Raw genomic sequence first — 24068 nt, 5'->3', positions numbered from 1 at the left:
ATCCCTAATGCCCTGGATCCATCTATGAGTCCAAAAGCTCGTCTTGCGATCATCTCCGACTTGAAGTCTTGAATGATTAGGGACGCCTCAAGCATTGCCTTAACAAAGCAGTTCAGAGCTGCGAGACAAATTGGTCGATTCTACTGTCGTCGGTTCATCTAGACACTCCCCCACCTCAAACGAAGGTAGAATAGGGACTACAACAAACAAAACAGTCCATGATTTGAAGAGTGGAAGACACTGTCGTTATAAAACAAGGCATCAGCCTTTTTGAACAAAAGTCATCAGCCTAAAGAGCTATTGCATGGAGACATACCATAGAGAGCATTCATATTCACCCTATCGACAATAGAATAGGCATTTACACAATATTTCCTTTTGAAGGTAAAAATAGAAATATCACAATAGTAACACTGAATCCCACATTAGGTAACGAGTAACCCGCTCACAACAGTTGATAGTCCAAAACAATGGAATAAGGCAAAAGAGAAATAGGACCCATCGATACCGAAGAATTGCAACAAAAGCACCGTTGATTCTGAAGTTATTTTCCTCAGATCAGGCAAATAAATTATCAACATGTAGTGATCACTGAATTTCTGCTCAATCAATGTGCACAGTGTGCCCAAGCCATCGACACTGAGGTGCTTGAGGCTTGAGCACTAGATAGGGGAAACTGGAGTGTGGTCAATATTCAAATAGGATGACATAGATACCTAATGCACTTTCTGTAAGTTAATTTCAGCATCTTAAAACTATATTGGAACAAATATATCGCATTCCTACAGTTCATTATGCTTTGCTTGAATGCAGTATGACAGATATCTGACAATCCTAATGCTGAAATCCAGCCTCTAATGTCAAAATTTGTACTAAAAAGACTTCAGATGTCACAAGAACAATAGGCCATTGATAAATACCAATAAGCATTTGCAAGGTAGAGCGATCAAGTACAGGTGTTGTTCATATTAGATAAGTACCTAGGTAGCTTACAAAATATGGTATATTTACAGGTCGATTTTAGATATTTCTCCTGAAGAGCTTTGCATAATAGAGGAACATCCGAGTTTTGAAAACTTGGGTATTCCCTGTTTGGCTGCTAAAAGCTGATCAGAGGACGATGAACTCAAGCAAGCAATGACTTCTCCAGAACAGGGCCTTCCTCACTGTTCCATTCAACTACCAACAACCAAGAGCTAGCTACTTCTTATCTCTGTCATCCTCGCTTGTTTCCGACACGGCTCGTTCAGATATGGCCTCAGGCTCCCAGCCTTGCACTCCAGACTTCATGATCACCCACTGAAGTGATTCAATCACCTGCCGGTCATACATCTGCTTCTGCTTCATCATTTCCTGGAATTGCCGCGCCTCCCTCTCCACCAGTGCCTTCTCGCTACGCAGGCACGCAATCTTGGCCATGGCCTCGTCAGCTGCAGACGCTGCAGCATGCCTCTCCTTCTCCAGCTCCTCGAGGGCAACCTGCTTCAGCAGCCTCTCATCCTTGAGCCTCCTCCTCAGATACTGCACATTGCCTTCTTCTGAATCGCTGGTCTCTCCAGCATTGTCCTCTCCCTCCCTGCAAGCAGCATTGTCCTCTTCCTCCTTGTCGTCCTCTTGCTCGAATTCAGGAGCTTGCGACCTCGAGACCGACTTGTCAGGACAAGCGCTCGAGTCGTCCGAGCGGGTGCGCTCCACGCCACGGCGGCCTCTCTTGAGGGCCCGAATCTTGGACCCGCACACGGCGCACACGACTCCCCCCAGGTGCAACGCACGCACCGCGGAGTCCGTGCTGCCGACGCGCACCTCCACGGCGGCGCAGCGCTTGGCGAGGCGCCAGACACTGACGGCCAGGAGAAGGAGCGAGATCGCGCCGAGCAGGCGGTGGTGGGCGCCGATCGATCCGGCCAGTTGAGCAGCCCACCGCGCCGCGGAGGCCCAGTCGCCGCCGCCGACCTCAGCCCACCGCGCGGCGGAGGCCCACTCGCCTCCGCCGAACTCCGCCAGCCCGGATGCGTGGAGCACCGCCATGACGCCGAGCGCGGAGCCGACGAGGAAGTACACGGCGCCGGCGACCGGCAAGTAGGCAGGGGAGACGCGGTTGAGCTGCGGCTTCAAGCAAGCGGCACCGGAAACGCCGTTCTTATCGCCGCCCATTGCGACCCAATTAGGGCAAAAGAACACTCCGAAATTTGAATTGAAATTGATACGGGAACGCAGGGAAGGATGCGAGCTGTGCGGAGGCTCGTGCGGCGGTTCGGGTGGAATCGGTTGGAACTGGAAGAAACCTGGGGCTGTGATAGTTGGTTCGTAGGTCCGAGACGGGGATCCGCGCGGGCGAGCTGCGGCGCGGAGGCGTGGCGTGGGCGAGCGGAGGCACGGCGAACGGCGGCGATGGCGAGCGGGCGTGGAGAGATTGGAGGAGGGAGGCGAACTGGCGAAGCGCTTGGAAACAGGAAAACTAGGGGGGGAGGAGGAGGAGTAGTCCGTAGCAATGCCAATGGAGTAGTAGCAGACGTAGGGTTCTGTTGGAGGTTTCTGCGGATAAGTTGTGGGCGGTGTCGCTGGCCTGTGGGTCCCAGATTTCCCGTGGGCCCGAACGTCGGTGCGTGGCGCATGGTTTTCGTTCAGCGTGGGGCCGGAGAAAAGGATCGGACGTGGGTAGTCGACAAGTCGGAGCCGAGTACTTGTGGTATACAGCATGACAAATGGGGTCACGACGGGGTATGGCCGTATGGGCCCAGTTGTGTATGATGTGGAGCTCATGCCAATGTGCCATAGCCACACACGATATGGGGTCACGACGGAGTATGGTATACGTGGGCATGCAGAAAGGCTTGGGAAGGTCCAAAGGGCCGAAGATTTTCAACTTCAAAAATGGAGGTTTTTTTTTATGGGTTTCTTGCCACTTGATATCGTATGGCTTGTGACTCGTCATTTGCAAAGGGACAAAGGTTTGTGTGTAAAATACTTTTAGTAAATGATAAAGAAGTAGCGAACCCATAGTATTTAAAACAACAGTTTTGTGATACCACATCCACATCTTTCGAAACCTACGTCTAATCTATCAAACTCGAGAAGGCATACACGCAAGTCTTTGTGACGGTTTGGACTGGCACATTTCACTGAAAATTGCCTAAAACTTACTACGTGAAATTCGATATGATGCAATTTCATCATTTTGAAACTAGCTTCATATGGTTTCCGCAAGTCTATGAATGTCATAGGCAAGTTTCATTCCTCTTTTCAGTAACTTTTCTAAGGATGCGGCAGGCAAAAAGGTTACCTGAAATTTTTTATTGCAAATGACATAAGTAATTTGCATGAAAACAAGGAAGTCCTTGTGGGTTTTACAAAGGGGTGAGAAGGCAGCAGAAAATGGGAAAATCCAATGAATCCAACAAAAAAATAGCTATTACACTATACTAATAATAACTAATAAGAGCAAGAACATCGAACAAAGAAAAGGAAATAACCCATGCCAAGAGCTCAGTTTGGTCAACGCGTTTGCACATCTACAAGTTTTTTTACAGTTCAAAGAACTTATTACATACGTTCCAAGATAGTTCACCGTCCTCAAGCTAAGGCCTTTTTTTTCAACAAAAGAAAAGGCACAAAAAATGAAGCTGCACGGAACCTAACTACCAATGTGAACCTAGAGCCCACAGAGACTTCTCGAACCATTCTCCAGGTCTTTTCTCAGCCCATGAATTCTCAAACTTTTTGGCCCATGAAGTATATAGGATCCCACATTCTCTTTTGTTAGCAGTCTCTTCATTGGTCCAGTAAACATATTTGCTTCATACTGTCAAACATAAACACATACGGAGTATATGAAATCCACACCTATTTATGGGCACTTATGCAGCATTACAAGAAAATCGTTATTAAGGATTGCATATGGTCATGGTTTGCAGGATTAGAAGTAAACGGATTAGCGCAAAATGATTGTAATCATGCACATGGTTAACTGACTGACCACTTTTTTTTTCTCGAAGGAAAAGGTACGAGACATATATTTTTCTCGAGCAACAGGGCAGGCCACCACCTATCCCTGCAAAGGTAATCTTAGTGAAACCAAATAGATAGCCAATTACATGGCTGGTCCTAATAAAATTTTCGTGTTCCGGTTTTCAACACTCTCATATGTTGAAAACAGCGTATACTAGTTTTACCTTTATATATTTTCATTTTAACTTGTGAAATTTTGATCATCTCAATTCATTTATATTGTACCATATCAGAAGCTCTTATATCTCACTAAAACTGACAAACCGATCCGATCCCACTTCCGTAGCTCCGTGGAACAACCCTAGACCCAACCAAAAGAAAATGCGAGTAAAAACGACCATCCCAAAAAGTGGCACCGTGTAGGCACCCGCCGGCGTGGGCCATGCCATGCGGCATGACCGCCGACCGCAAGATCCCCGGAAGCAGAGGAGAACGTCGACGTCCAAGGGCAAGGCTGATCGGTGACGGTGATCGACTCCCCATCGGTCTCATCGCCATTCCCGTACGTCTCTTCAACCGGCACGCACGCCGGCGCCGGCCGCGCGAGCCGTGAGTTCCTCTCGTCGCGGCCAAACGACAGAACCACGTCCGCGCGGTGGAAACGCCAAGCGGACAAGCGGTCCAGCGGTCCCTGTGCCAGTGTGCCGAGGGATCCGTTCAGGCCTCTCCGGTTGGTTGCCAGCCGCGCCGATGCCCATGCCATGAGCCGTGCTGCGCCTGTCCTTCGCCAAAGAGCGCTCCGGTACACCCATCGAGCACGGATCATACAGCCGCATTCATCGTCCATATTTAGGCCATGTATAGTTCCAAAAAAAAATTTAGTTTTGGTTATTGTAGCATTTTCGTTTTTATTTAATAAATATTGTTCAATCACGAACTAACTGGGCTTAAAAGATTTGTCTCGCAAAATACAGACAAACTGTGAAATTAGTTTTTGTTTTTATCTTATTTAATGCTTCATGCATATATCTAAAGATGTGATGTGATAGAAAAAAAAATGAAAAATTTTGCGAACTAAACAAGGGCCTTGTTTACTTTCTGAAGGAAAAAATTTCGCGATGTTGTAGGACTTTCGTTTTTTTTGTAATTATTATCTAATTATGGACTAACTAGGTTCAAAAGATTTGTCTCGTCAATTCCGATCAAACTGTGCAATTAGTTTTTATTTTCGTCTATATTTAGTACTTCATGCATGCGTCTAAAGATTTGATGTGATGGAGAATCTTAAAAATTTTGAGTTTTTTTTTTTGAAGTAAACAAGGCCTATATGTAGTAATGCAACGTTAACTTGTTATTATAAGGGGAAAACAAAGGTGGGTACGAAACCGTGCATACGGTACGGGACATGCTTTTGATCACTAGAAAGTTTGCCGTAGGTGCTACTCCGAGCTCCTCTACTGCTGTCAGCTACAGCAGCCAGCCCGGTCGTTTTCTCAAGTACAGATATCATCTTGCGATCCAAGATCCAGCGTTAAGGCGTTCCGGACAAAGGGCCTTTTCGTACTTCGACTAGAGTTAGGCACATTTTTTATAGGGATTTGATTTGGAAATCAATGCTTCACTCTGATTGAAAAAATCACTAGTGGAAAGCGCGAGCACTCGCGCGCGGGGACTGTTTGTGAGATGGTAAAAATATGCTAAAATTGACAGGTAATGCATGCAGCTATGCTAATTTCTCAACAATTTAGGCAAGTCTATACATTTGAAGCGCAAAAGACGATCATCAAGTTATTAGCAGGAGTCAATCTCGTTCATGCCACCAAGGGCCTTGAGGTACATGGCTGCAGATGTGGTGAAGGCATGTCGCCACCATACATTGTAGAACAAAAATCAAACATATACAACATTGCTTAATGATGAGCGTACAGGGGTAGTCACCATCTTAGTGACTATCAAAAAAATGCAGAAACATTAGTAATCTGAGGTTCGACTCAAGACAACAATAAATCTAGTAAATTAAGGAATATAGATTAATCTAGGAAGTATACGTCGTTATATCCACAACATGAGCAACATTGCGTTGGGGTGTAGCAATTTCAGTACTGCTCAAGGAAAAATTAATGCTACAAAGGAAATAGCACTTTGCATTTACGAAATTGGTCATGTAAGTCTACGGTTTATAGTCGGACAGGAAGTTCATTGGGTGAATCTTGAATTCATCATCCCTTGGTGCCACACCCACCAGCATAGCACTCCCTAGTCCTCAACCCTGGATTTAGAACACACCTGTTAAAATTAAGTCTAAATAGCAGACAACAAATAAGAAAGGAAGCACATGTTTATTCATGTTTACATCAGGATTACACTCCAGTGGTTCGCTCATAACGTGTTGATGCTACATAGACAATAACCAAGATCTGAGAGGAATTTGCTCTGAACAGTGGGTATAGATCCTTTTTGCAAAACATAATACGAACTGTTTAACAATATAGATCACTGGAGATGTCATAACTTGACATATTTTATATAAAATGAAACAAATATTAGAAGACTAAAAATAGATAACGCACTACTCCTGAATTTATTTGGAAGTCAATAACTGCAAGTAGTAAGAACAAATTATGGTGGGAACATATATCTGTGCAATGGATGGTAGTGCCTTGGTTGAGTAAAGCAAATGCTAAACCTATGCATATCTTAAAAAGTTAGGCTTGAGATAATTGCAACGTTCAGACATCTTCATGAATACACAGAGAGCAATTCGTTGGAGCATTTTGAATGTAAATCGATTTACGGGGAAAAAAGAATAGGAGTAACAAATAAAAAACTAACAACGAAGATTGGTTTACCTTAGTCAATCGATGTTAATCTGAATATATCTCAGTTGGCCAGGCTATTGTATAAGCAATACGTATACTTTCAGAAATCAAACTTTTTGATACAGACATACCATGCCAAGCCATCGTTCCTGTCTGTCTCCCATGTACGTCAGACGATCTCCCACGCACTTTGGATGAACACAGGATGAGAAGCCCTCTCTGCTCAGCAGTACCTTAAAAAAATGGAGTCACAATATAAGAAAAATATTAACATAGGTAATCGAAAAGACAAGCGAGCTCTATCCAAGGAAGAGCAAGCACCTTCCCAAAGGAACACCAAGAGACATAGTGTGTATGCGGACGAAGAAGAACATAGAAGCAGAGAGGGACACGGTATTCTCCCACACCGGAAAAAAACTTGAAACAAGAATCACAGAAATAGATTCTAAGTTCAGGAGGTATATATCATGAAAACAGGAAGTTATGTTGATGACTGGTACGAAGAGGACACTATAATTTCGAAGCCTAGTTACAACCAAGAATTGCTGCAGTTAGTAGAAACCAAAGATTTATAGGAACAAGGTTGATTTGTAGACTGTATGAGTATGAGGTACAGACCATAAGGTAAGCATAAAAAAGGACATGATAAATGAGGAGAGAAGTGTGCATGAATACAGGATTGGCAAGAAACTATAGGTATGGTGTCCTCGTACAGCTGAAAAAATACGAAACACTCATGGATCACCATACTGCTATAATAAGTCACCTCATGCACAAAAATTACACTTGGAGCAATTTCACTTGCCGGTGAAAACACGACTTTCAAAAAAAAATGTCCTTCACAAAAGGCACTAAAAATAGAAAATTTAGATTCTACAATGCATATACTCAAATTACTCAAAAAACAGACACTTAGCCAACTGATAAATACCTTTGAAAAGATGGTCGACATCGATATGTCTATGAATTACCACCAGGCTTAGTTGGTATAGCCTTAGCAAGCATTGCCTTCTCCATGCCAGGTGGGCCAAAAAGTATAATTCCTTTACATGGTTGCTATAATATAATATAGAATATAAATAACAGAAGCTAGCTTTTTGTCAGCTAAAGGTAGTGTTCCATTGGTAGGTTAGCACTAAAAACAATAAGTACTGATATCATAAGAACATTGCACCATATCCAAAAAATAGAAAAACAATCAATGGTAAGTAACATCATATAAATTACACAAAGAAGTGTTTCAGGTACTACTAAAACCTACAACATATCTATTTTGTTTGCAGCTGTTGGGTCAACTAATCAAGTGACATCTTGCTAGATATTACAAATATGATCATCGACTGTCCCTGTATGCATGGGAAGAATAGGCAAAATACCAAGTCATGTTTGCCGGTAACACTATATTCAAAGGTCAGAGGCATGGTAAAAAAACAGATAGTAGACACTCAAGTGAAATGGAATAAACTGAAGACAATCCAAGTGTATAAAAGTTGTATGAATTACTCAGATAAGTGCCTACAAATCAGTGACCTTCAGCTGTGCCCATATCACCTAAAATTAATCTGACACATGCTCCAAACTACATAAGCAACAAATATATATCATACTGTTCTAGGTCCAAAAAAGATACATAAGGTGTTTTCTTACCAAGTACCAGCCAAGCATCACCAATGTTCGCAAAAATATCAAAAAAAACATTAATTGGACCAAGATAGAAGCAATTAGAGCACAACAAAGCACAAGATTCATACCCCCAAAAAATCAAAGAAATAGGTAAACTAAAAGTGACTGCACACAACCAAAGTGTATGCCAATGTAATCATCGGGATAGGGCATGTGCTCAGAAGCAATAGTATGTCATCACAGGCAATGCTCACACGTAACAAACAGGCAAAGGAAGAAATTATCAAAGACAATGGCAACACAACCTCAAATCTCATAATCAAGAGCAAGTTCCAGCCGCATAGCATGTGACAGGCAATCAGTATTATCTCTTATTGATGTGTCCAAGTAAACAAAACAGATCAGGTAGGAATAGATGCAAGGAAACCTAGACAACCAATTGACCATTGCCTCTGCTATCATGGGACAGCTAGAGAGAGTTGGCAAAAATAGCACTAACATTGGCCATGGTGATTGTCTAAGTTGTCAATATAGACAAACAATGTAAGAGAAAGACTGATCTTAGGTCACGAGCATTGCCTCAGGCATCTAAAAACATCAAGATGTAACCTATGGAAAGCTACATAATGATTATTATGTTGAACACAAATAAACCTAAATTATGGTACAATCATCATAGCAGTAGCCCATTCCCTCAATTGTAGATGTAAATCATACTCATCATCGCACATGGCTGAAATGGAAACAATGAACCCAAAAACTTCAGTACTACTGCAGTGCAGATAGTGTGAAACCAATATTAGTGGGCATGCTCATGTGCTTAGAGTTCAGGACTTACAACAGAACTGTAAAAATCAAGCATAAGCAGAAAGTAAACCCAAAGGAACATAGCAAATCACAGGAGCAGGTATCGTGACAGAATCATCTCAATCAGCTACAACATTTATGAACCACAGGATAGTGAATCAAAGTGCTGAAAACTTCTGAGGAGACGGCCAGTGGTTCTCTGGAAGAGCTCCACGGGTACTCTAGGGGTTAATAACAACAACAATTCACAATAACCATGTGTAGATTGGTGGGAGAATAGAATTAAAACACCACATCTACGGTGAAATCGATCCTGCGTCCATGCATATCCCACATCAGGAGAGAGGGGAGGGAGGGAGGAAGGGAAAGAGGGAGAGTAAACCAGCGTGTGGATGGATCGAGGGAGAGCAGAGCCGCGCCGCCTGTGTGCAGGAGCTCACATGGAAAGAGACGACTATGGCCAACGATGGTGTCTGCCCAAGTCGCGCCGCCGCATGGGACCCACGCCCTGCGAGGAGCCATGTCACAGGGCTACGCCGCGCGGGGTGGAGGGTAAGGGAGGGGGCCGTCGGTGCTGCTGCTACCACCTGATGAAGGGCCAAAACCCTAGGTCGGGTTTGTGCCGACCCAAGACCGGAGAGGGCGTCACGGTGGTCGACAGCGACGACGTCGGTGGGGAACGACGACGGCACTGCCGAGCGCGGCCTCGCTGAGGGCGACAGTGAGGATGGAGGCGGGAGCGGATGCGGCGCTCGGCGCGATGCTGGAGACGGGAAGAGTCGGGAAGGAGATGACAAGTATGGAGAAGAAAGGCGTGGGGAAAAGGAAGCCAGGAAGACAGACGCATATATTTGACTGGGTGGCTACGAACAGAAGCTGTAAAAATCAGGGATAAGCAGGAAGTAAACCCAAAGGAACATAAGAAATCACAGGAGCAGGTAATTCATGATAGAATCAGCTACAACGTTTTTGAGCCACTGGATAGCAAATCAAACGGTTGAAAATTTTTAAGGAGACGTGGCCAGTGGTTCTCTGGAGGAGCCCCACGGGTATTCTAGGGGTTAATACCACCGCCCCCCACCCCCCACTGGATCCCAAACTGGAACTATTGGTCCTGCTGGGCTCACGATCACTGAAAACCAATGCTGCTCCCAATTTGCTACGTACTTCTACATTCTAAAGACATTTAATTTTTTATCTCAACTCATCTTGTTCAAAAAAAATATACAAACACAGACAAATTTAAGTTATTCTTAAAAAACTTTGATTAACAAACCAAACCACGACAAAAAAAGAAGTAATATTTTGTATTAACTCTTAAATAAAACGAGTTGTCAAAGTTGGTGTCAAAAAGTCAAACGTCTTATAATTTGGAATAGATTAATGGTTTGTTTAGCATAGCTCAACTTTACTAATAAAGTTGTTTTTTTAGAAAATAGCTTCATGATCATGAGCAACTCTCTAGATGAAGCTGAACTGTTTTGGAAAAAATGTTTGGTAAAATAGCTTCACCAACTACTTCATGCATAGATGAGAGAGAGAAATGAGCGAGAGCGCTACAAGGCCATGTTTAGTTCCGAAAAAATTTCAGATTTCGGTACTGTAGCACTTTCGTTTGTTTGTGGAAAATATTATCTAATTATAGACTAACTAGGATCAAAAGATTCGTTTCGTGATTTACAGGTAAACTGTGTAATTAGTTTTTATTTTCGTTTATATTTAATGCTTCATGCATGTGCCAAAAGATTCGATGTGACGGAGAATCTTGAAAACTTTTTGCTTTTCGGGGTGAACTAAACAAGGCCAAGCTACTGTTTCTGTGAGAGAAGTAGAAAAACAGCTTCACCCATGAAAGTGTTTTACAAATAAGTATTTTGCAAAAAAAAACAGCTCACAACAGTTCATAAAGTTGTTATGAGGTGTACCAAACAGGCCTTAAGTACTCTACAAAGAGGATATGTCAAACGCTAGTCAAACCTAGTGTCTAGTTATTTGTCAACAAATATTATGTGGCCAAATCTTTCAGTTTTTTCTATAAATATCACCTATTAAAAATTTGTAGCACAAATCCTAAAACACAATCAAACATATGAAAAATCTAATAGATTTAGAGAAAAAAAATTCTGTGAACAAATAATAAATAGCAAAAGTCAAAAGTCAAAAGAAAAACGAAACACTCCTGCATTGCATTAGCTTAGAGGCATAAGTAAGACTGAACCAAAAACTTAAATCTCGTTAGCTCATTTGGTTCGAGGCTGGTTCGGCTTGACTATCTCCAACAATCATCACTCAAAATACAAGACTCACTTGTCCTTTGGGTAGCACTACAGGTAAAAGGTTCCATATCTATTTTTAGTCTTCTCCAACAACAAGATCTAAAAGACAACACTCTCTGCAAATGAGTCTCGAGGAGAGAGGATACCCAAATTTGGGTTATGCCTCTCCTGATACCCAAAATGGGTCTTCTATATGGGTACTCTATTAGAGGTTATAGGTATTGTGTTGGAGACCCATTTTAGGTTTGGGTTCCCAAATGAGTCTCCTGTTGGAGACAGCCTTAGGCTTAGGCTTTGTTTAGGTCACCCTAAAAAACCAAAAACTTTTTCAAGATTTTCCGTCACATCGAATCTTGCGGCACATGCATAGAGCATTAAATATAGATAAAAACTCAAACTAATTGTACAGCTGTAACTCGCGAGACGAATCTTTTAAACCTAGTTACTTCATAATTGGACAATATTTATCAAATAAAAATGAAAGTGCTACAGTATCGAAATTAAAAAACTTTTTGGATGTAAACAAGGCCTTAGTTCGTTATGATAATAAGCCGAGTCAAGTCAAAATTTTAGTTTATTAGCTATAACGAGCTAACTCGAGCCAACTCGCGAGCTGCTCACGAACCAAACGAATTATAGTTTCAGAGAAATGTTATCATAATTTATATTAGTTTTATATTACTTTATGTCTTAAACTTTATAAATGGTTGATATGTTAGCTCATATAAGTATTTTGTTGAACTTAAGTCTATTGGATATATTTTATTACTATTTTTAAGCTTTAGATAAATATAAATATTATATTTTATATTTTTTATACATGTTTTACAAGCTTAACGAGACAACTCTAACTTGTAACGAGTCTGAGCCTGGCTTGTTATCCAGCGTTAGGCATAAGTGAATGAATTACCTACCTTTATATCGTTAGATCAAGCGATTATTCTCTGATGTACTCTGTCCCACGGTATCTCAAGCAAAATTTTTATGAAGGCTGTACGTGGAGCCCTTGCTTATACAGCAAGCAAAATGGACGTAATTTAGGCCTTGTTTGGTTCGGTTCCTAAACTTTATTGTCTATCATATAGAATGTTTAGATATATATATATAAAGTATAAAGTACAGACTATTTACTAAATTTAAAATATAGCTAGAGAATAATTAAAGAGATGAATCTTTTAATCTTAATTAATCTATGTTTGGACACTTGTTGTCAAATAAAACGAACTTTAACACCCCACTCACACACACCTTATCACATTACATCCAGCACATGTGTACAGCCGAGCTGCTGACGCCCAAACCGCGTACATGAGATGGCGGTGGCATCAGCAGAACCCTTCTGCTTGGCGCAAAAGGAAGAGCGAGGCCGCTGGGTCCCCCCGCCAACCGAAAATGCTCTCATACGCAAAAGTCAGCGTATTCGTGCACGACCAAAGTCCACGAAAGCGTAGCATTTTTTATGCCGGATTCTCCCTCTCTGGCAGGCACTCTCCTCCGGATGCCCTCTGGTGATCCTCCACCGTTCATGGCGTGCACACCGCATACATACGCGTCGAGGTCAGGCCAGCCGAGCAGAAGGCTACTGCCGCCGCTCCAGCCGAAAGTGGGGCAGGATCGGCACGGCGGCAGTCGTCTGGGGTTTCCGCTGGACGGCCGTTTGACTTTTCTTTTCTCTCGGCATTTTCACTTCGCCTGTGCGTGCTTACGCTTTGCATCAGGCATCAGCTTGCCTTTTGAACCTCTAAAATACTCGACACGACAGCGTCACACAAACGGTGCGTGCAGACGAGTGAAAAGGGAAGCCTAGGGCCCTGTTTAGTTCGTTTTTTTTTTGAAAAAAAAGAACTTTTGGACAAAAACTTATCATCCAAAAAGTTTTTGGGCACCAACACAAGACAGAGGCCCTGTTATTCCAAAAAAACATTTTGTTTCATCATATCGAATTTTTGGACATATACATACAATATTAAATATAAATAAAAATTAATTATATAGTTTGCTTATAATTTTGCGAGACGAATTTTTTGAACTTAATTAGTCTATAATTGCTAAATAAAAAATGTAGCAATAGCTAAATTCAAAAGATTTTGCGAACTAAAAAAGGCTAGATTTGCCCACATTTAATGCTTCATTTAGTTCATTCATTGTCATGCATGACGCATGTTCTTCAACAGTGCTCTCTCCGTACCTATAAAGAAAATTGTTTATTGTTCGTTTGACTGGTAACTCATGATCGAAAGTATTGTTCGTTAATTTTTTATGAGAGAAAAACATTGTTGAATGACTGCTCAAACGAACGAGGCGACAACGACATGGTCTTCAAAACCTAACTTTAACTCCTTATTTTTATTAAAATATTTATCAAATATGGTATATGCATGTTTTTGTAAACATATTTTTCCAACATAAATCTATTCGTATGGTTTTTTATATTTCCAAACTAAAAACAACTAGCTTTACGGTTGCGGAGGGAGTACTGGTTCCGACGACAGGGCAAGGCTTAACAGAAATGAAAGGCAGTTGACGTTGGGGAGCACCACCACCACTGCATCTATGGTGACAGTGATTACTGCGAAACTGTCCCGACGACTACGCCACCGTCACGACATTTTACTGCCCACCAACGCTAGCTGACGGTTACGGCTCCAAGACCAGGTCGAGCTCGCCGCGCCCGTTTACTTTCTCTCTCTATGTCGCGCCGTAGCAACAAACTCTTGGTGTGCATGCAATGCATCTCTCCGTAAGGTGCATGACGTCCGTCTATCAAGCGAGCTGGATTAGGATCATCGTCTTTCTTTATTACAAGTAGGAATGCGGTACATGATTTGTGTAGGTTGTTATCTGTCATACCAAACCTTGCCTAAACACAACAACACTTGTAGATTTGATCGACACGATTCCAGCTCAGATCGACACCTGTTTCTCATTCAGCACGTAGCAACTCCTCTCTTTTTTTTTCTCTCTCTCTCTCTCTATCAGGCGGCGTCCAAATCTCACCGTGGATCAGAATTCACGCCCCGTTGCGGGCTTGCGGCCCCCTCTTTCCCCACTGCTGCCCCGGCGCCAGCTGCAGCAGCGCCAAGCCGGGAAAAAAGCTTCTTTCCGATATTCGGCTGTCTTGTTTCCATTCTCCCCTCTCCCTCCCTCCTCCAGCACCCCGCATGGTGTGATCAGGCCGCTCGGCGTGGAAGGAAAAGGCGCGACACAGCCAGCCATGCCCACGCCTCGCGCCGCCACCGTCCTCCTGCTGCTAGCCCTGGCGGCCAGCGCGGCCCGGGGCGCCGACGACCTGGCCTCGGACACCGCGGCGCTGCAGGCCTTCCTGGCGCCGTTCGGGTCCGCGACTGTGTCGTGGAACTCGTCCACGCCGACCTGCTCCTGGACGGGCATCGTCTGCACGGGCGGCCGCGTCACGGAGATCCACCTGCCCGGGGAAGGCCTCCGGGGCGCGCTCCCCGTCGGCGCGCTCGGCGGGCTCAACAAGCTTGCCGTGCTGTCGCTGCGGTACAACGCGCTCTCCGGCGCGCTGCCTCGGGACCTGGCCTCCTGCGTCGAGCTCCGCGTGATCAACCTGCAGTCCAACCTCCTCTCGGGCGAGCTCCCCGCGGAGGTTCTGGCGCTGCCGGCGTTGACGCAGCTCAACCTCGCGGAGAACCGCTTCGAGGGGAGGGTATCGCCGGCCATTGCCAAGAACGGGCGGCTGCAGCTGCTCTTCCTGGACGGCAACCGCCTCACGGGAGAGCTGCCGGATGTCAGCATGCCGTCGCTCACCTCGTTCAACGTCTCCTTCAACAACCTCAGCGGCGAGATACCCACGAGCTTCGGCGGCATGCCGGCCACGTCTTTCCTCGGCATGCCGCTGTGCGGCAAGCCCCTCTCGCCGTGCCGAGCGCCGGGTTCGGAAGCGCCGCCGTCCTCCTCTCAGTCTCCCACGCTCCCGCCCGAGGCACCGGCCTCGACGACGGACAGCCGCGGACGAGGCAGGCATCACCTCGCCGGCGGCGCCATCGCTGGCATTGTGATTGGCTGCGCGTTTGGCTTCCTGCTCGTCGCGGCCGTCCTCGTCCTCGCGTGCGGCGCGCTGCGGCGGGAGCCGAGACCAACGTACCGCAGCCACGACGCCGTTGCGGCGGAGCTGGCCCTGCACAGCAAGGAGGCAATGAGCCCCAACGGCTACACTCCACGTGTCTCAGACGCGCGACCGCCGCCGCCGCCGCTGCCTTCAGTCCCGCCAGCCGCACCCGCGGGGCGGAAGAAGCTTTTCTTCTTCGGTAGGATTCCTCGTCCCTACGACCTCGAGGACCTGCTGCGCGCGTCCGCCGAGGTTCTCGGCAAGGGCACGTACGGCACCACGTACAAGGCCGCGATCGAGTCTGGGCCGGTCATGGCGGTGAAGCGCCTCAAGGAGACCTCGTTGCCGGAGCGCGAGTTCCGGGACAAGGTCGCGGCCATCGGCGGGATCGACCATCCCAACGTCGTGCCCCTGCAGGCGTATTACTTCAGCAAGGACGAGAAGCTCATGGTGTACGAGTTCGTGGCCATGGGCAGCCTTTCCTCCATGCTTCACGGTACGTGCTCTGTTTGTTCTTGCCAATGTGAAGCGACCCATCTCTGTATTCATGGTGGAATTGAATGAGGTGTTTCTGACGGGATTCCTAATAATTGCATTGCATTGCATTGTACTGCAGGCAACCGCGGCTCCGGCCGGTCGCCGCTGAGCTGGGAGTCGAGGAGGCGCATCGCGCTGGCCTCGGCGCGCGGCCTCGAGTACATCCACGCCACGGGCTCCATGGTGACGCACGGCAACATCAAGTCCTCCAACATCCTCCTCAGCCGCTCCGTGGACGCGCGCGTGGCCGACCACGGGCTCGCGCACCTCGTCGGCCCGGCCGGCGCGCCGACGACCCGCGTCGCGGGGTACCGCGCGCCCGAGGTGGTGGCGGACCCGCGGCGGGCTTCGCAGAAGGCGGACGTGTACAGCTTCGGCGTGCTGCTCCTGGAGCTGCTGACGGGGAAGGCGCCGACGCACGCGGTGCTGCACGAGGAAGGCGTGGACCTCCCGCGGTGGGCGCGCTCCGTGGTGAAGGAGGAGTGGACGTCCGAGGTGTTCGACACGGAGCTGCTCAGGCACCCGGGCGCCGAGGAGGAGATGGTGGAGATGCTGCAGCTGGCCATGGACTGCAGCGAGCCCGCCCCGGACCAGCGGCCGGCGATGCCCGAGATCGTGGCGCGCATCGAGGCGCTCGGCGGCATGGCGTCGGCGTCCACGGCGCGGTCCGCCGGCCGGAGTGTTTCCATGGACGAGGCGGACGACCGGCCGCTGAGGACCACCGGATCGATCCGCCAGAGCTGAGGTCCGTCCGATCTGTCACTTGTCAGGCAGCAGCGTACTGTAGTGGTCATTCGGTAACTCATGGAAGGTTCTGAAGAAGGGGGAAAAAAGAGAGATCTTTCTGTTCTGTCTTCTTGCGTTTGTCGTAGGGCGTTTCGTCGTGTGCTGTTTATTCTTTGATGAAGTCTCTTGACACTGCTTCGTCCTCAGATCAATTCTTTCGTTTTATTAGCAGCGGTGAGTGTGCTGATGGTGTTGAATTGGTGGTGGTGATAGGAAAAAGTCAGTCATGCAATGTGTAATTACTTTACCTCTACCTGAATGGTGCGATCGTCTCTGCTGATTTCATGTCTGAATCGTGCGTGCGTGTCATGTCTCGTCACCTACCAACTGCACCACGAAAACACGCAGTACCACTGCTCGCCTCATTGACGAGCGCTCTGCATCGGCGATGTACTCCAACAGGAGTAATCACAAGCTGCAAAAAACTGTTTCTCTGCAGTCAGTGACGGCGTCGTCACAGGCAACCACCAGAGCTCAGAGCGACCTGTTCCTGAACAAGCGGCCGAGTCGGGCGAAGACGACAACCAGACGCGATCTCACTGACGTAATGCTGGTTTGGCGTTTGTGCACTGCGAAACACACAGGAGAGATTGCGGAGCAAGCAAACACGAACATGGGGCGCGTTCGTACCGTACTTGCCGACCACGAACTCCCGCCATGTTTGGTGTATCCATCATCAATCCTTAACAATCCTCTTAGGCCCTGTTTAGTTCCCCACCAAAAAATTTTTCATCCATCCCATCGAATCTTTGGACACATGCATGGAATATTAAACGTAGATAAAAAAAATAAACTAATTACACAGTTTAGTTGAGAATCACGAAACGAATCTTTTAAGCCTAGTTACTCCATGATTAGCCTTAAGTGCTACAGTAACCCACATATGCTAATGACAGATTAATTATGCTTAATAAATTTGTCTTGCAGTTTCCTGACGAGCTATGTAATTTGTTTTTTTATTAGTTTCTAAAAACCCCTCCCGACATCCTTCCGACACATCCGATGTGACACCCAAAAAATTTTCATCCCAATCTAAACAGGCCCTTATTAATAATCCTCTTATATATCCTCGAAGGAAATAAAGGCCTTGTTTACTTCCCAGAAAATTTTGCAAAATTTTTCACATTTCCCGTCACATCGAATCTTTAGACGCATACATGAAGTATTAAATATAGACGAAAATAAAAACTTATTGCACAGTTTGGTCGAAATTGACGAGACGAATCTTTTGAGTCTAGTTAGTTCATGATTGGACAATATTTATCAAATACAAACGAAAGTGCTACAGTGTCCATTTTCCAAAAATTTTCGGAACTAAACAAGGCCAAAGAAGATCGGGTGCTGGGGAGCTGGATAGATCATGCACGGCCTGTCACGTTAGTTGTCAGGCTTTATAAAAAGAAGAAAAAGCGGGTCCATGGAGCCGAGTCGCTCCCCCACTACGAGTCCACAACAATCAGTGGGCGATTTCCTGGCAATAATGCTCGCCGTTGCATTATTGCTTTGCTTGCTGGTCTCGCCGGCCGGATCGCCGGCACAGCAGCTCGATCGGTGCCACCCCGTACCGTGCGTGCCATTCGCTGCATAGGGCTCGATCGCTTCCGGGCAGCAATGGCGCTTGCTTTTGCTTTTGCTTTGAGGCAGCTGGATCTGAACTCCGAAGGGACGAGTCGTGCAGGGGCACAGTGATAGCAGCAGTGTACCGAGCGGTTAGGGAGGCACACGAACAGGAAGCGACGCGTCCAAAGGAAGGAACTGGTGTGCACGGCAAGGCAGCGGCACCGGCAGGCAGGCGTCGTGCGGAGCAGTAACTGATGCCCGGCTTCGGAACGATGCTGCAGCTAGCGCGAGTGCGCGCGCTCCTCCTGCACGGCCCGATCGGTCGATTCGGTCGCCTTTTCGCTGCGCCCAGGGCCGGCGGGCCCCCGCCCGCCGGCCGGCCGGGTTGGGACGTGCACATCAGATCAGCATCAGCAGCGCCGTCCGTCGTGGGGAGCGCTGGGACGGGTGGGTGGGGAGCGTTGGCCGGGCCCGGAACCGGCTGAGGCCTGAGGGTGAGGGATGGGGTGCAGTCATCAGTAGTGTAGTGGAGCCCCGGCCAGCCTCAGCAGCTGCACTTGGCAAGTGCTTGCCACCACGTGCCGTGCAGGCGATGGGTGTCCCCTCCGGAACAGGCGAACAGCGCGCCGCCTCCTCCGTTAGAGCATGGCTAATAAGCCCGTCGGCTGCTGGCTAAATAAACCTACCATGTCATTTACCGCCGGTAACATAGTCGGCTCATATAGTGAGATGGCTAAAAGGTCGACTGTAATATAAGTGCAAGCATTTAATAGTTGCAGTACATGCCATCAGTCAATTGGTTAAGAGAAAGATGTCCCGTGAAAAACTTCAACTACGCGCTCGCTGCCGGCTGTAAGCAGACTGTTAATTTCTCGATTTGTGCATGCAGCCCGACGTTTCACCAGCCGCCCGCTTCATTCTCTCTCTTCTATTCTCACCCCTCCACCTCAGATTCGATTGACGTGTAACACCGTTTAGCCTGCTGACTGTACTTTACTATACTTTTTTTTTTGACAATTTGTACTTTACTATACTTGCTCTTATACTAGTCCGGTGTGCTCGCCCGCGGTGGCCGGTCAGGCCTAAGTGAGCACGCGTGCGCTCCGGCACCACGGCCATCGGTGTTTAACACTTTGCAGACTTGGCAGTGGCAGCGAAGTGTTGTTGCCTTGTTGGTACGAAGTTCGAACGCCAAGGGTAAGGAGCAGTCTTTTTTTTTTTTTGAGTGGAGGGTAAGTACCAGCTAGCGACTAGCCCATGGACTTAGGAACCAGCAGTGTTGGGTCTTAGGCCCACTTTTGTGAAGCGGCACGGGCTTTGTCATTCTAGTAGGCCACAATGCGGCCCATTCTGAATTTTAACGCAAAAATTCGGACAATTTTCTTTCTTCTTTCCCAATCCACAAAAACGGTCGGCGGGCCCACGTGCCATGACACAGACCGCCGCTTCCAACCTTCTTATCTCGCAAGAAATGGGCGGACCCAACGCGCAATAAACCCCTGCCAAAACCCGCTAGAACCCGCCACGCTCAGATCCGCATAGCGCCGCGCCGCCCCCCAGACACACACAATCCCCACCCTCTCTAGGGTTTTCGTCCCCGCGCCGCCGCGCTCCCAAATCCACCCCCCGAAGCAACCATGGCCGGCGGTCCCGCGGCGGTGTCGTTCCTGACCAACATCGCGAAGGCGGCCGCTGGGCTCGGAATCGCGGCCTCCCTCACCTCAGCGTCGCTCTACACCGTCGACGGCGGCGAGCGCGCCGTCATCTTCGACCGGTTCCGCGGGGTGCTCCCGGAGACGGTCGGCGAGGGCACCCATTTCCTCGTGCCGTGGCTGCAGAAGCCCTTCATCTTCGACATCCGCACGCGGCCGCACAACTTCTCCTCCAACTCCGGGACCAAGGACCTGCAGATGGTCAACCTCACGCTCCGCCTCCTCTCCCGCCCCGACGTCCAGCACCTCCCCACCATCTTCACCTCCCTCGGCCTCGAGTACGACGACAAGGTGCTCCCCTCCATCGGCAACGAGGTGCTCAAGGCCGTCGTCGCCCAGTTCAACGCCGACCAGCTCCTCACCGAGCGCCCCCACGTCTCCGCGCTCGTCCGCGACGCGCTCATCCGCCGCGCCCGCGAGTTCAACATCATCCTGGACGACGTCGCCATCACCCACCTCTCCTACGGTATCGAGTTCTCCCTGGCCGTTGAGAAGAAGCAGGTCGCGCAGCAGGAGGCCGAGCGCTCCAAGTTCCTCGTCGCCAAGGCGGAGCAGGAGAGGCGGGCGGCCATCGTGCGCGCCGAGGGAGAGAGCGAGTCCGCGCGCCTCATCTCTGAGGCCACGGCGATGGCTGGGACAGGGCTGATCGAGCTCAGGAGGATCGAGGCGGCCAAGGAGATTGCCGCAGAGCTGGCTCGCTCGCCAAATGTGGCATACATTCCTTCTGGGGAAAACGGAAAGATGCTGCTTGGTCTCAATGCTGCGGGATTTGGTCGGTGATTCACCGTTCTGTTTTAGTTTTGCCTTATGTGCTTGGGCATCTGCCTGCTTGTGCTATGCCGATGCATGACTAAAATGGTGGTTCGAAGGACAGTGGTATCTGCTACCCTTGGTTATGTTAAGTTTCCCTTATCTTGGAACTAAATGTGTTTTGTCTCGTGCTCCAAATAAGTGTTTGGTCTTGACTCTGGGCAAGTGGGCATATTTTCAATTGGTAGGGTTAATGTGACATATTGTCTTGAGCGTGCATTCTAATTCCTCTTGCATTCCATTCTCATGTCAAGTTCATTGATATCTAAAACTGCTTGAACCTTCTGATATTGCTCCTGCATTACAGCTAGTGCCATTGATATTCTTCTATATGTTGTGACCTTTTAAGCATATATCTTCTGATTACTATTGTGTTATTGTGTTGTTGAGCCTGTAGTTGTCTAAGACGCCTTTTCTCATCTTTGTTCTGAAGTGCTCTAGTTAGGTCTTGGATTGATAAGCTAGTGGTAGTGGCGTAGCTGGGACGTTTCTATTAGGCTTGCTCCACCTGGCTATGCTGCAGTGATATGACCCTGTCATCTTAATTAGGTTCTAATGACATTTAAATGCTTTGTAAGTGCCTCATTGGTTGATTACTTGCTTTGATATGCCCTGTCATCTTAAATAGGTTCTCATGACATTTAAATACTTTGTTTGTGCCTAATTAGTTGATTATTTGCTTGTTGTGCTATACGTGATTGGTCTCATAATTTGCAATACATGAACTGTTCATTCATTGATGCTTGATGAACCTAGGCATATTCTATTCTTTTGGGAGGCTGTTATCAGATTTAACAATGCCAACTTAGGGCTTGTTTGGCACAGCTCAACTTCACTAGTAAAGCTGTTTTTTTAGAAAATAGCTTCATGAGTGACTTTCTACATGAAGCTGAGCTGTTTTGGAAAAAGTGTTTGGCAAAATAGCTTCACCAACTACTTCATGCATAGTTGAGAGAGAGAAATGAGGGAGAAGCTGCAATAAGCTACTTTTTTCCAGCTTCATCCCAACTTATCTCTTTGTGAGAGGAGGGGAAAAACAGCTTCATCCATGAAGCTGTTTTGGAAATAAGTGTTTGGCAAAAAAAACAGCTCACAACAGCGAGCTGTACCAGACAGGCCCTTAATATGATGTTGCATCAGGTTTGTTTGGGTGTTCGTTAAATAGTGCGGGATAACACTTGAGCCTGTTAAGTTTGAGCTTCAAGGAATTACCTAGCAATGATTCTATTTTTTCCTGATGTGTTGAATATTAGATGTCCATTATCTTGTTTATACTCACCCCTGTGGCATCTTGAGTAGGCAAATTTTGAGTGCTTGTCGGTGCTATCATGGGTTAATCTGCCTTTCTGGTGTTTGATTTTGGTGTTTTGCACTGCTATCAGGTTAAGCTCTTATCGGGTCAAGTTGCAGGTTGGCCTGGTGTATTCTTGAATATTAGCTTCATAGTAGTATGTACATTGGTGCTGTTATCTTGATCTTTGGTAGCTTGTTATTCTTCATAACTTGGCGCTGCAGCGTAATTATGACCTCATATTTCAAATGTTAGCCTTTCTTCAGTACCTGATTGTAGGCTTTGCCGCTGGTAACAGCTACTGAGCTAGTGAGCTTCATATAGCAGATTAATTTCCGGTTTCTAGCATAATGTGTTATGTGACTTAAATTCAGTACTCAACAAGTTCTATACTTCTATAGCTGTAACCTAAATTGACCAGCAAACTCAACATGTTCTACCAACTGTTTGGTACTTCGGATAAACCTTGCATTGACATATATTACATGTGACTATGTGAGAGCTCATGGTCAGCAGCGAAGCTAGAACAAAGTTGAGTTGAAAGAGTTTAACAGCACTGGTTAAAACTTTCCTCATCCGTCAGACCGTCACCTAAGAAACTCTTTATAAAGGGCACCATCAAAACTCTTTATAAATGCCACTATCCATAAAATGTGATTTCTTTGAAGTCTTAACTATATTCGGCTATACATGCATGCCAAAATGACCCATTTACAAACACCAAACACCACGGTGCCGTTCAACTGGCAAACATCATATCGTGATTTCAAATTTTATATCTCTGCGTTTACATATTATGATATTATGGTACTGTTTCTGATCTGTTGATGTGCCGTAGAACGGGCAAACATCCAATCGTGATTTCAAATTTTATCTCTAGATTTCTATATTATGATACTGTGATCTGTTGATGTTGTATTAGTCACAGGTCTTATCCCACTAGGAAATACATCTCTCACGAAATCCAAGCCAAGTGATTCAGCAAAATTATTCTTAAAATTAGTTGGACTTGGACGGGGCAAAATTCGACTCGACCTGGGTCAATTTCTCTACGAAAGCGTTCGCATTTTTTCCACCGTCGGACTGGGGGAATTGTTCGGCGCGTTCGCGTTTTTTCCACCGTCGGACTGTTAGGTGAATTTGGGACATGTTTGGTTGTTCGAGCATCTCCAAAACACTGGTCAAATCATTTTCTAAAGGTATATTTGGCTATTATTGAAGAAAAAACTTCTCCAACAGACTCTGTAAATGACTCTTCAAATTTAGTAGCTCTCCATCCCACTATATTTGCTCTCTACTTTTGGATAGTCTACCTCACTAGCCATCCTTTTGCAGAGTCTGTTGGAATACTCTAATATTTTTTTTTTCAAATCTATTTTAGATAGTAGCTAAATCAGTAAATTTGGCTAATATTTTTAGCTAATCTCTTCGAGATGCTCTTAGCTTTAGGTAAGTGTGGCAAGTTACAAAAATTTGTTACGGGATCGTGTTTTTGTCACACTTTTTGACATGCTTCCTTGGGAGACTGCTGTCAACACGATCATTTGTCATTTTTACAATTTTGGCGTAACCATTTTGTATATCTTTCTTCTAGATTCCGCAAACTATATAACCCTGTTTTCCATCGTTTTCATCTCATCACACTCGAACAATGCATCTGTTTTGCATAACACGTCTACCTGGCATCTCAGAAACACTGAAATAACACGTTGTATTTGCATCTCATGAAACAGAAAGAAGTAAGGGGATGTTTGGTTCCGAAGCAAGATTATTTTACCCTGCCAGCATAAGCTTCAAGAAATTTGCTTGGCCAAGATAACCATTTTA

At 46.5% G+C, this 24068-nt stretch overlaps 3 protein-coding genes and 1 long non-coding RNA gene across 7 annotated transcripts; 2 read left to right on the top strand and 2 right to left on the bottom strand.

Annotated features, from left to right (window-relative positions):
* On the bottom strand, window positions 910–2516 carry LOC8057484 (protein FLOURY 1). Its single transcript, XM_002446582.2, has one exon. The coding sequence runs from the start codon at window positions 2152–2154 to the stop codon at window positions 1201–1203; it is 954 nt and encodes a 317-aa protein (XP_002446627.1). The 5' UTR covers window positions 2155–2516; the 3' UTR covers window positions 910–1200.
* On the bottom strand, window positions 5841–10051 carry LOC110436316. 4 transcript variants are annotated; one of them, XR_002454162.1, is made up of 4 exons: window positions 9785–10051; window positions 7089–9705; window positions 6899–7000; window positions 5841–6217 (listed from the first exon to the last, which is right to left on the bottom strand). It is a non-coding gene; the product is annotated as an uncharacterized LOC110436316 (long non-coding RNA). The 4 variants fall into 4 exon arrangements; XR_002454163.1 differs by having other exon boundaries at window positions 7089–9670; XR_002454161.1 differs by having other exon boundaries at window positions 7089–7184; window positions 7699–10031.
* LOC8057483 (probable inactive receptor kinase RLK902) lies at window positions 14393–17151 on the top strand. Its single transcript, XM_021462445.1, has 2 exons — window positions 14393–16041; window positions 16162–17151. Exons 1-2 carry the CDS (start codon window positions 14688–14690, stop codon window positions 16824–16826), a joined length of 2019 nt encoding a protein of 672 aa, XP_021318120.1. The 5' UTR covers window positions 14393–14687; the 3' UTR covers window positions 16827–17151.
* Window positions 19918–21151, top strand: LOC8057482 (prohibitin-3, mitochondrial). Its single transcript, XM_002447928.2, has one exon. The coding sequence runs from the start codon at window positions 20066–20068 to the stop codon at window positions 20918–20920; it is 855 nt and encodes a 284-aa protein (XP_002447973.1). The 5' UTR covers window positions 19918–20065; the 3' UTR covers window positions 20921–21151.

Source organism: Sorghum bicolor, chromosome 6 (genome assembly GCF_000003195.3).
Source record: "Sorghum bicolor cultivar BTx623 chromosome 6, Sorghum_bicolor_NCBIv3, whole genome shotgun sequence".
Classification (NCBI taxonomy): domain Eukaryota; kingdom Viridiplantae; phylum Streptophyta; class Magnoliopsida; order Poales; family Poaceae; genus Sorghum; species Sorghum bicolor.
Note: the sequence above shows the minus strand (reverse complement) of the source record. Positions and strands in the feature narration are given on the sequence as shown.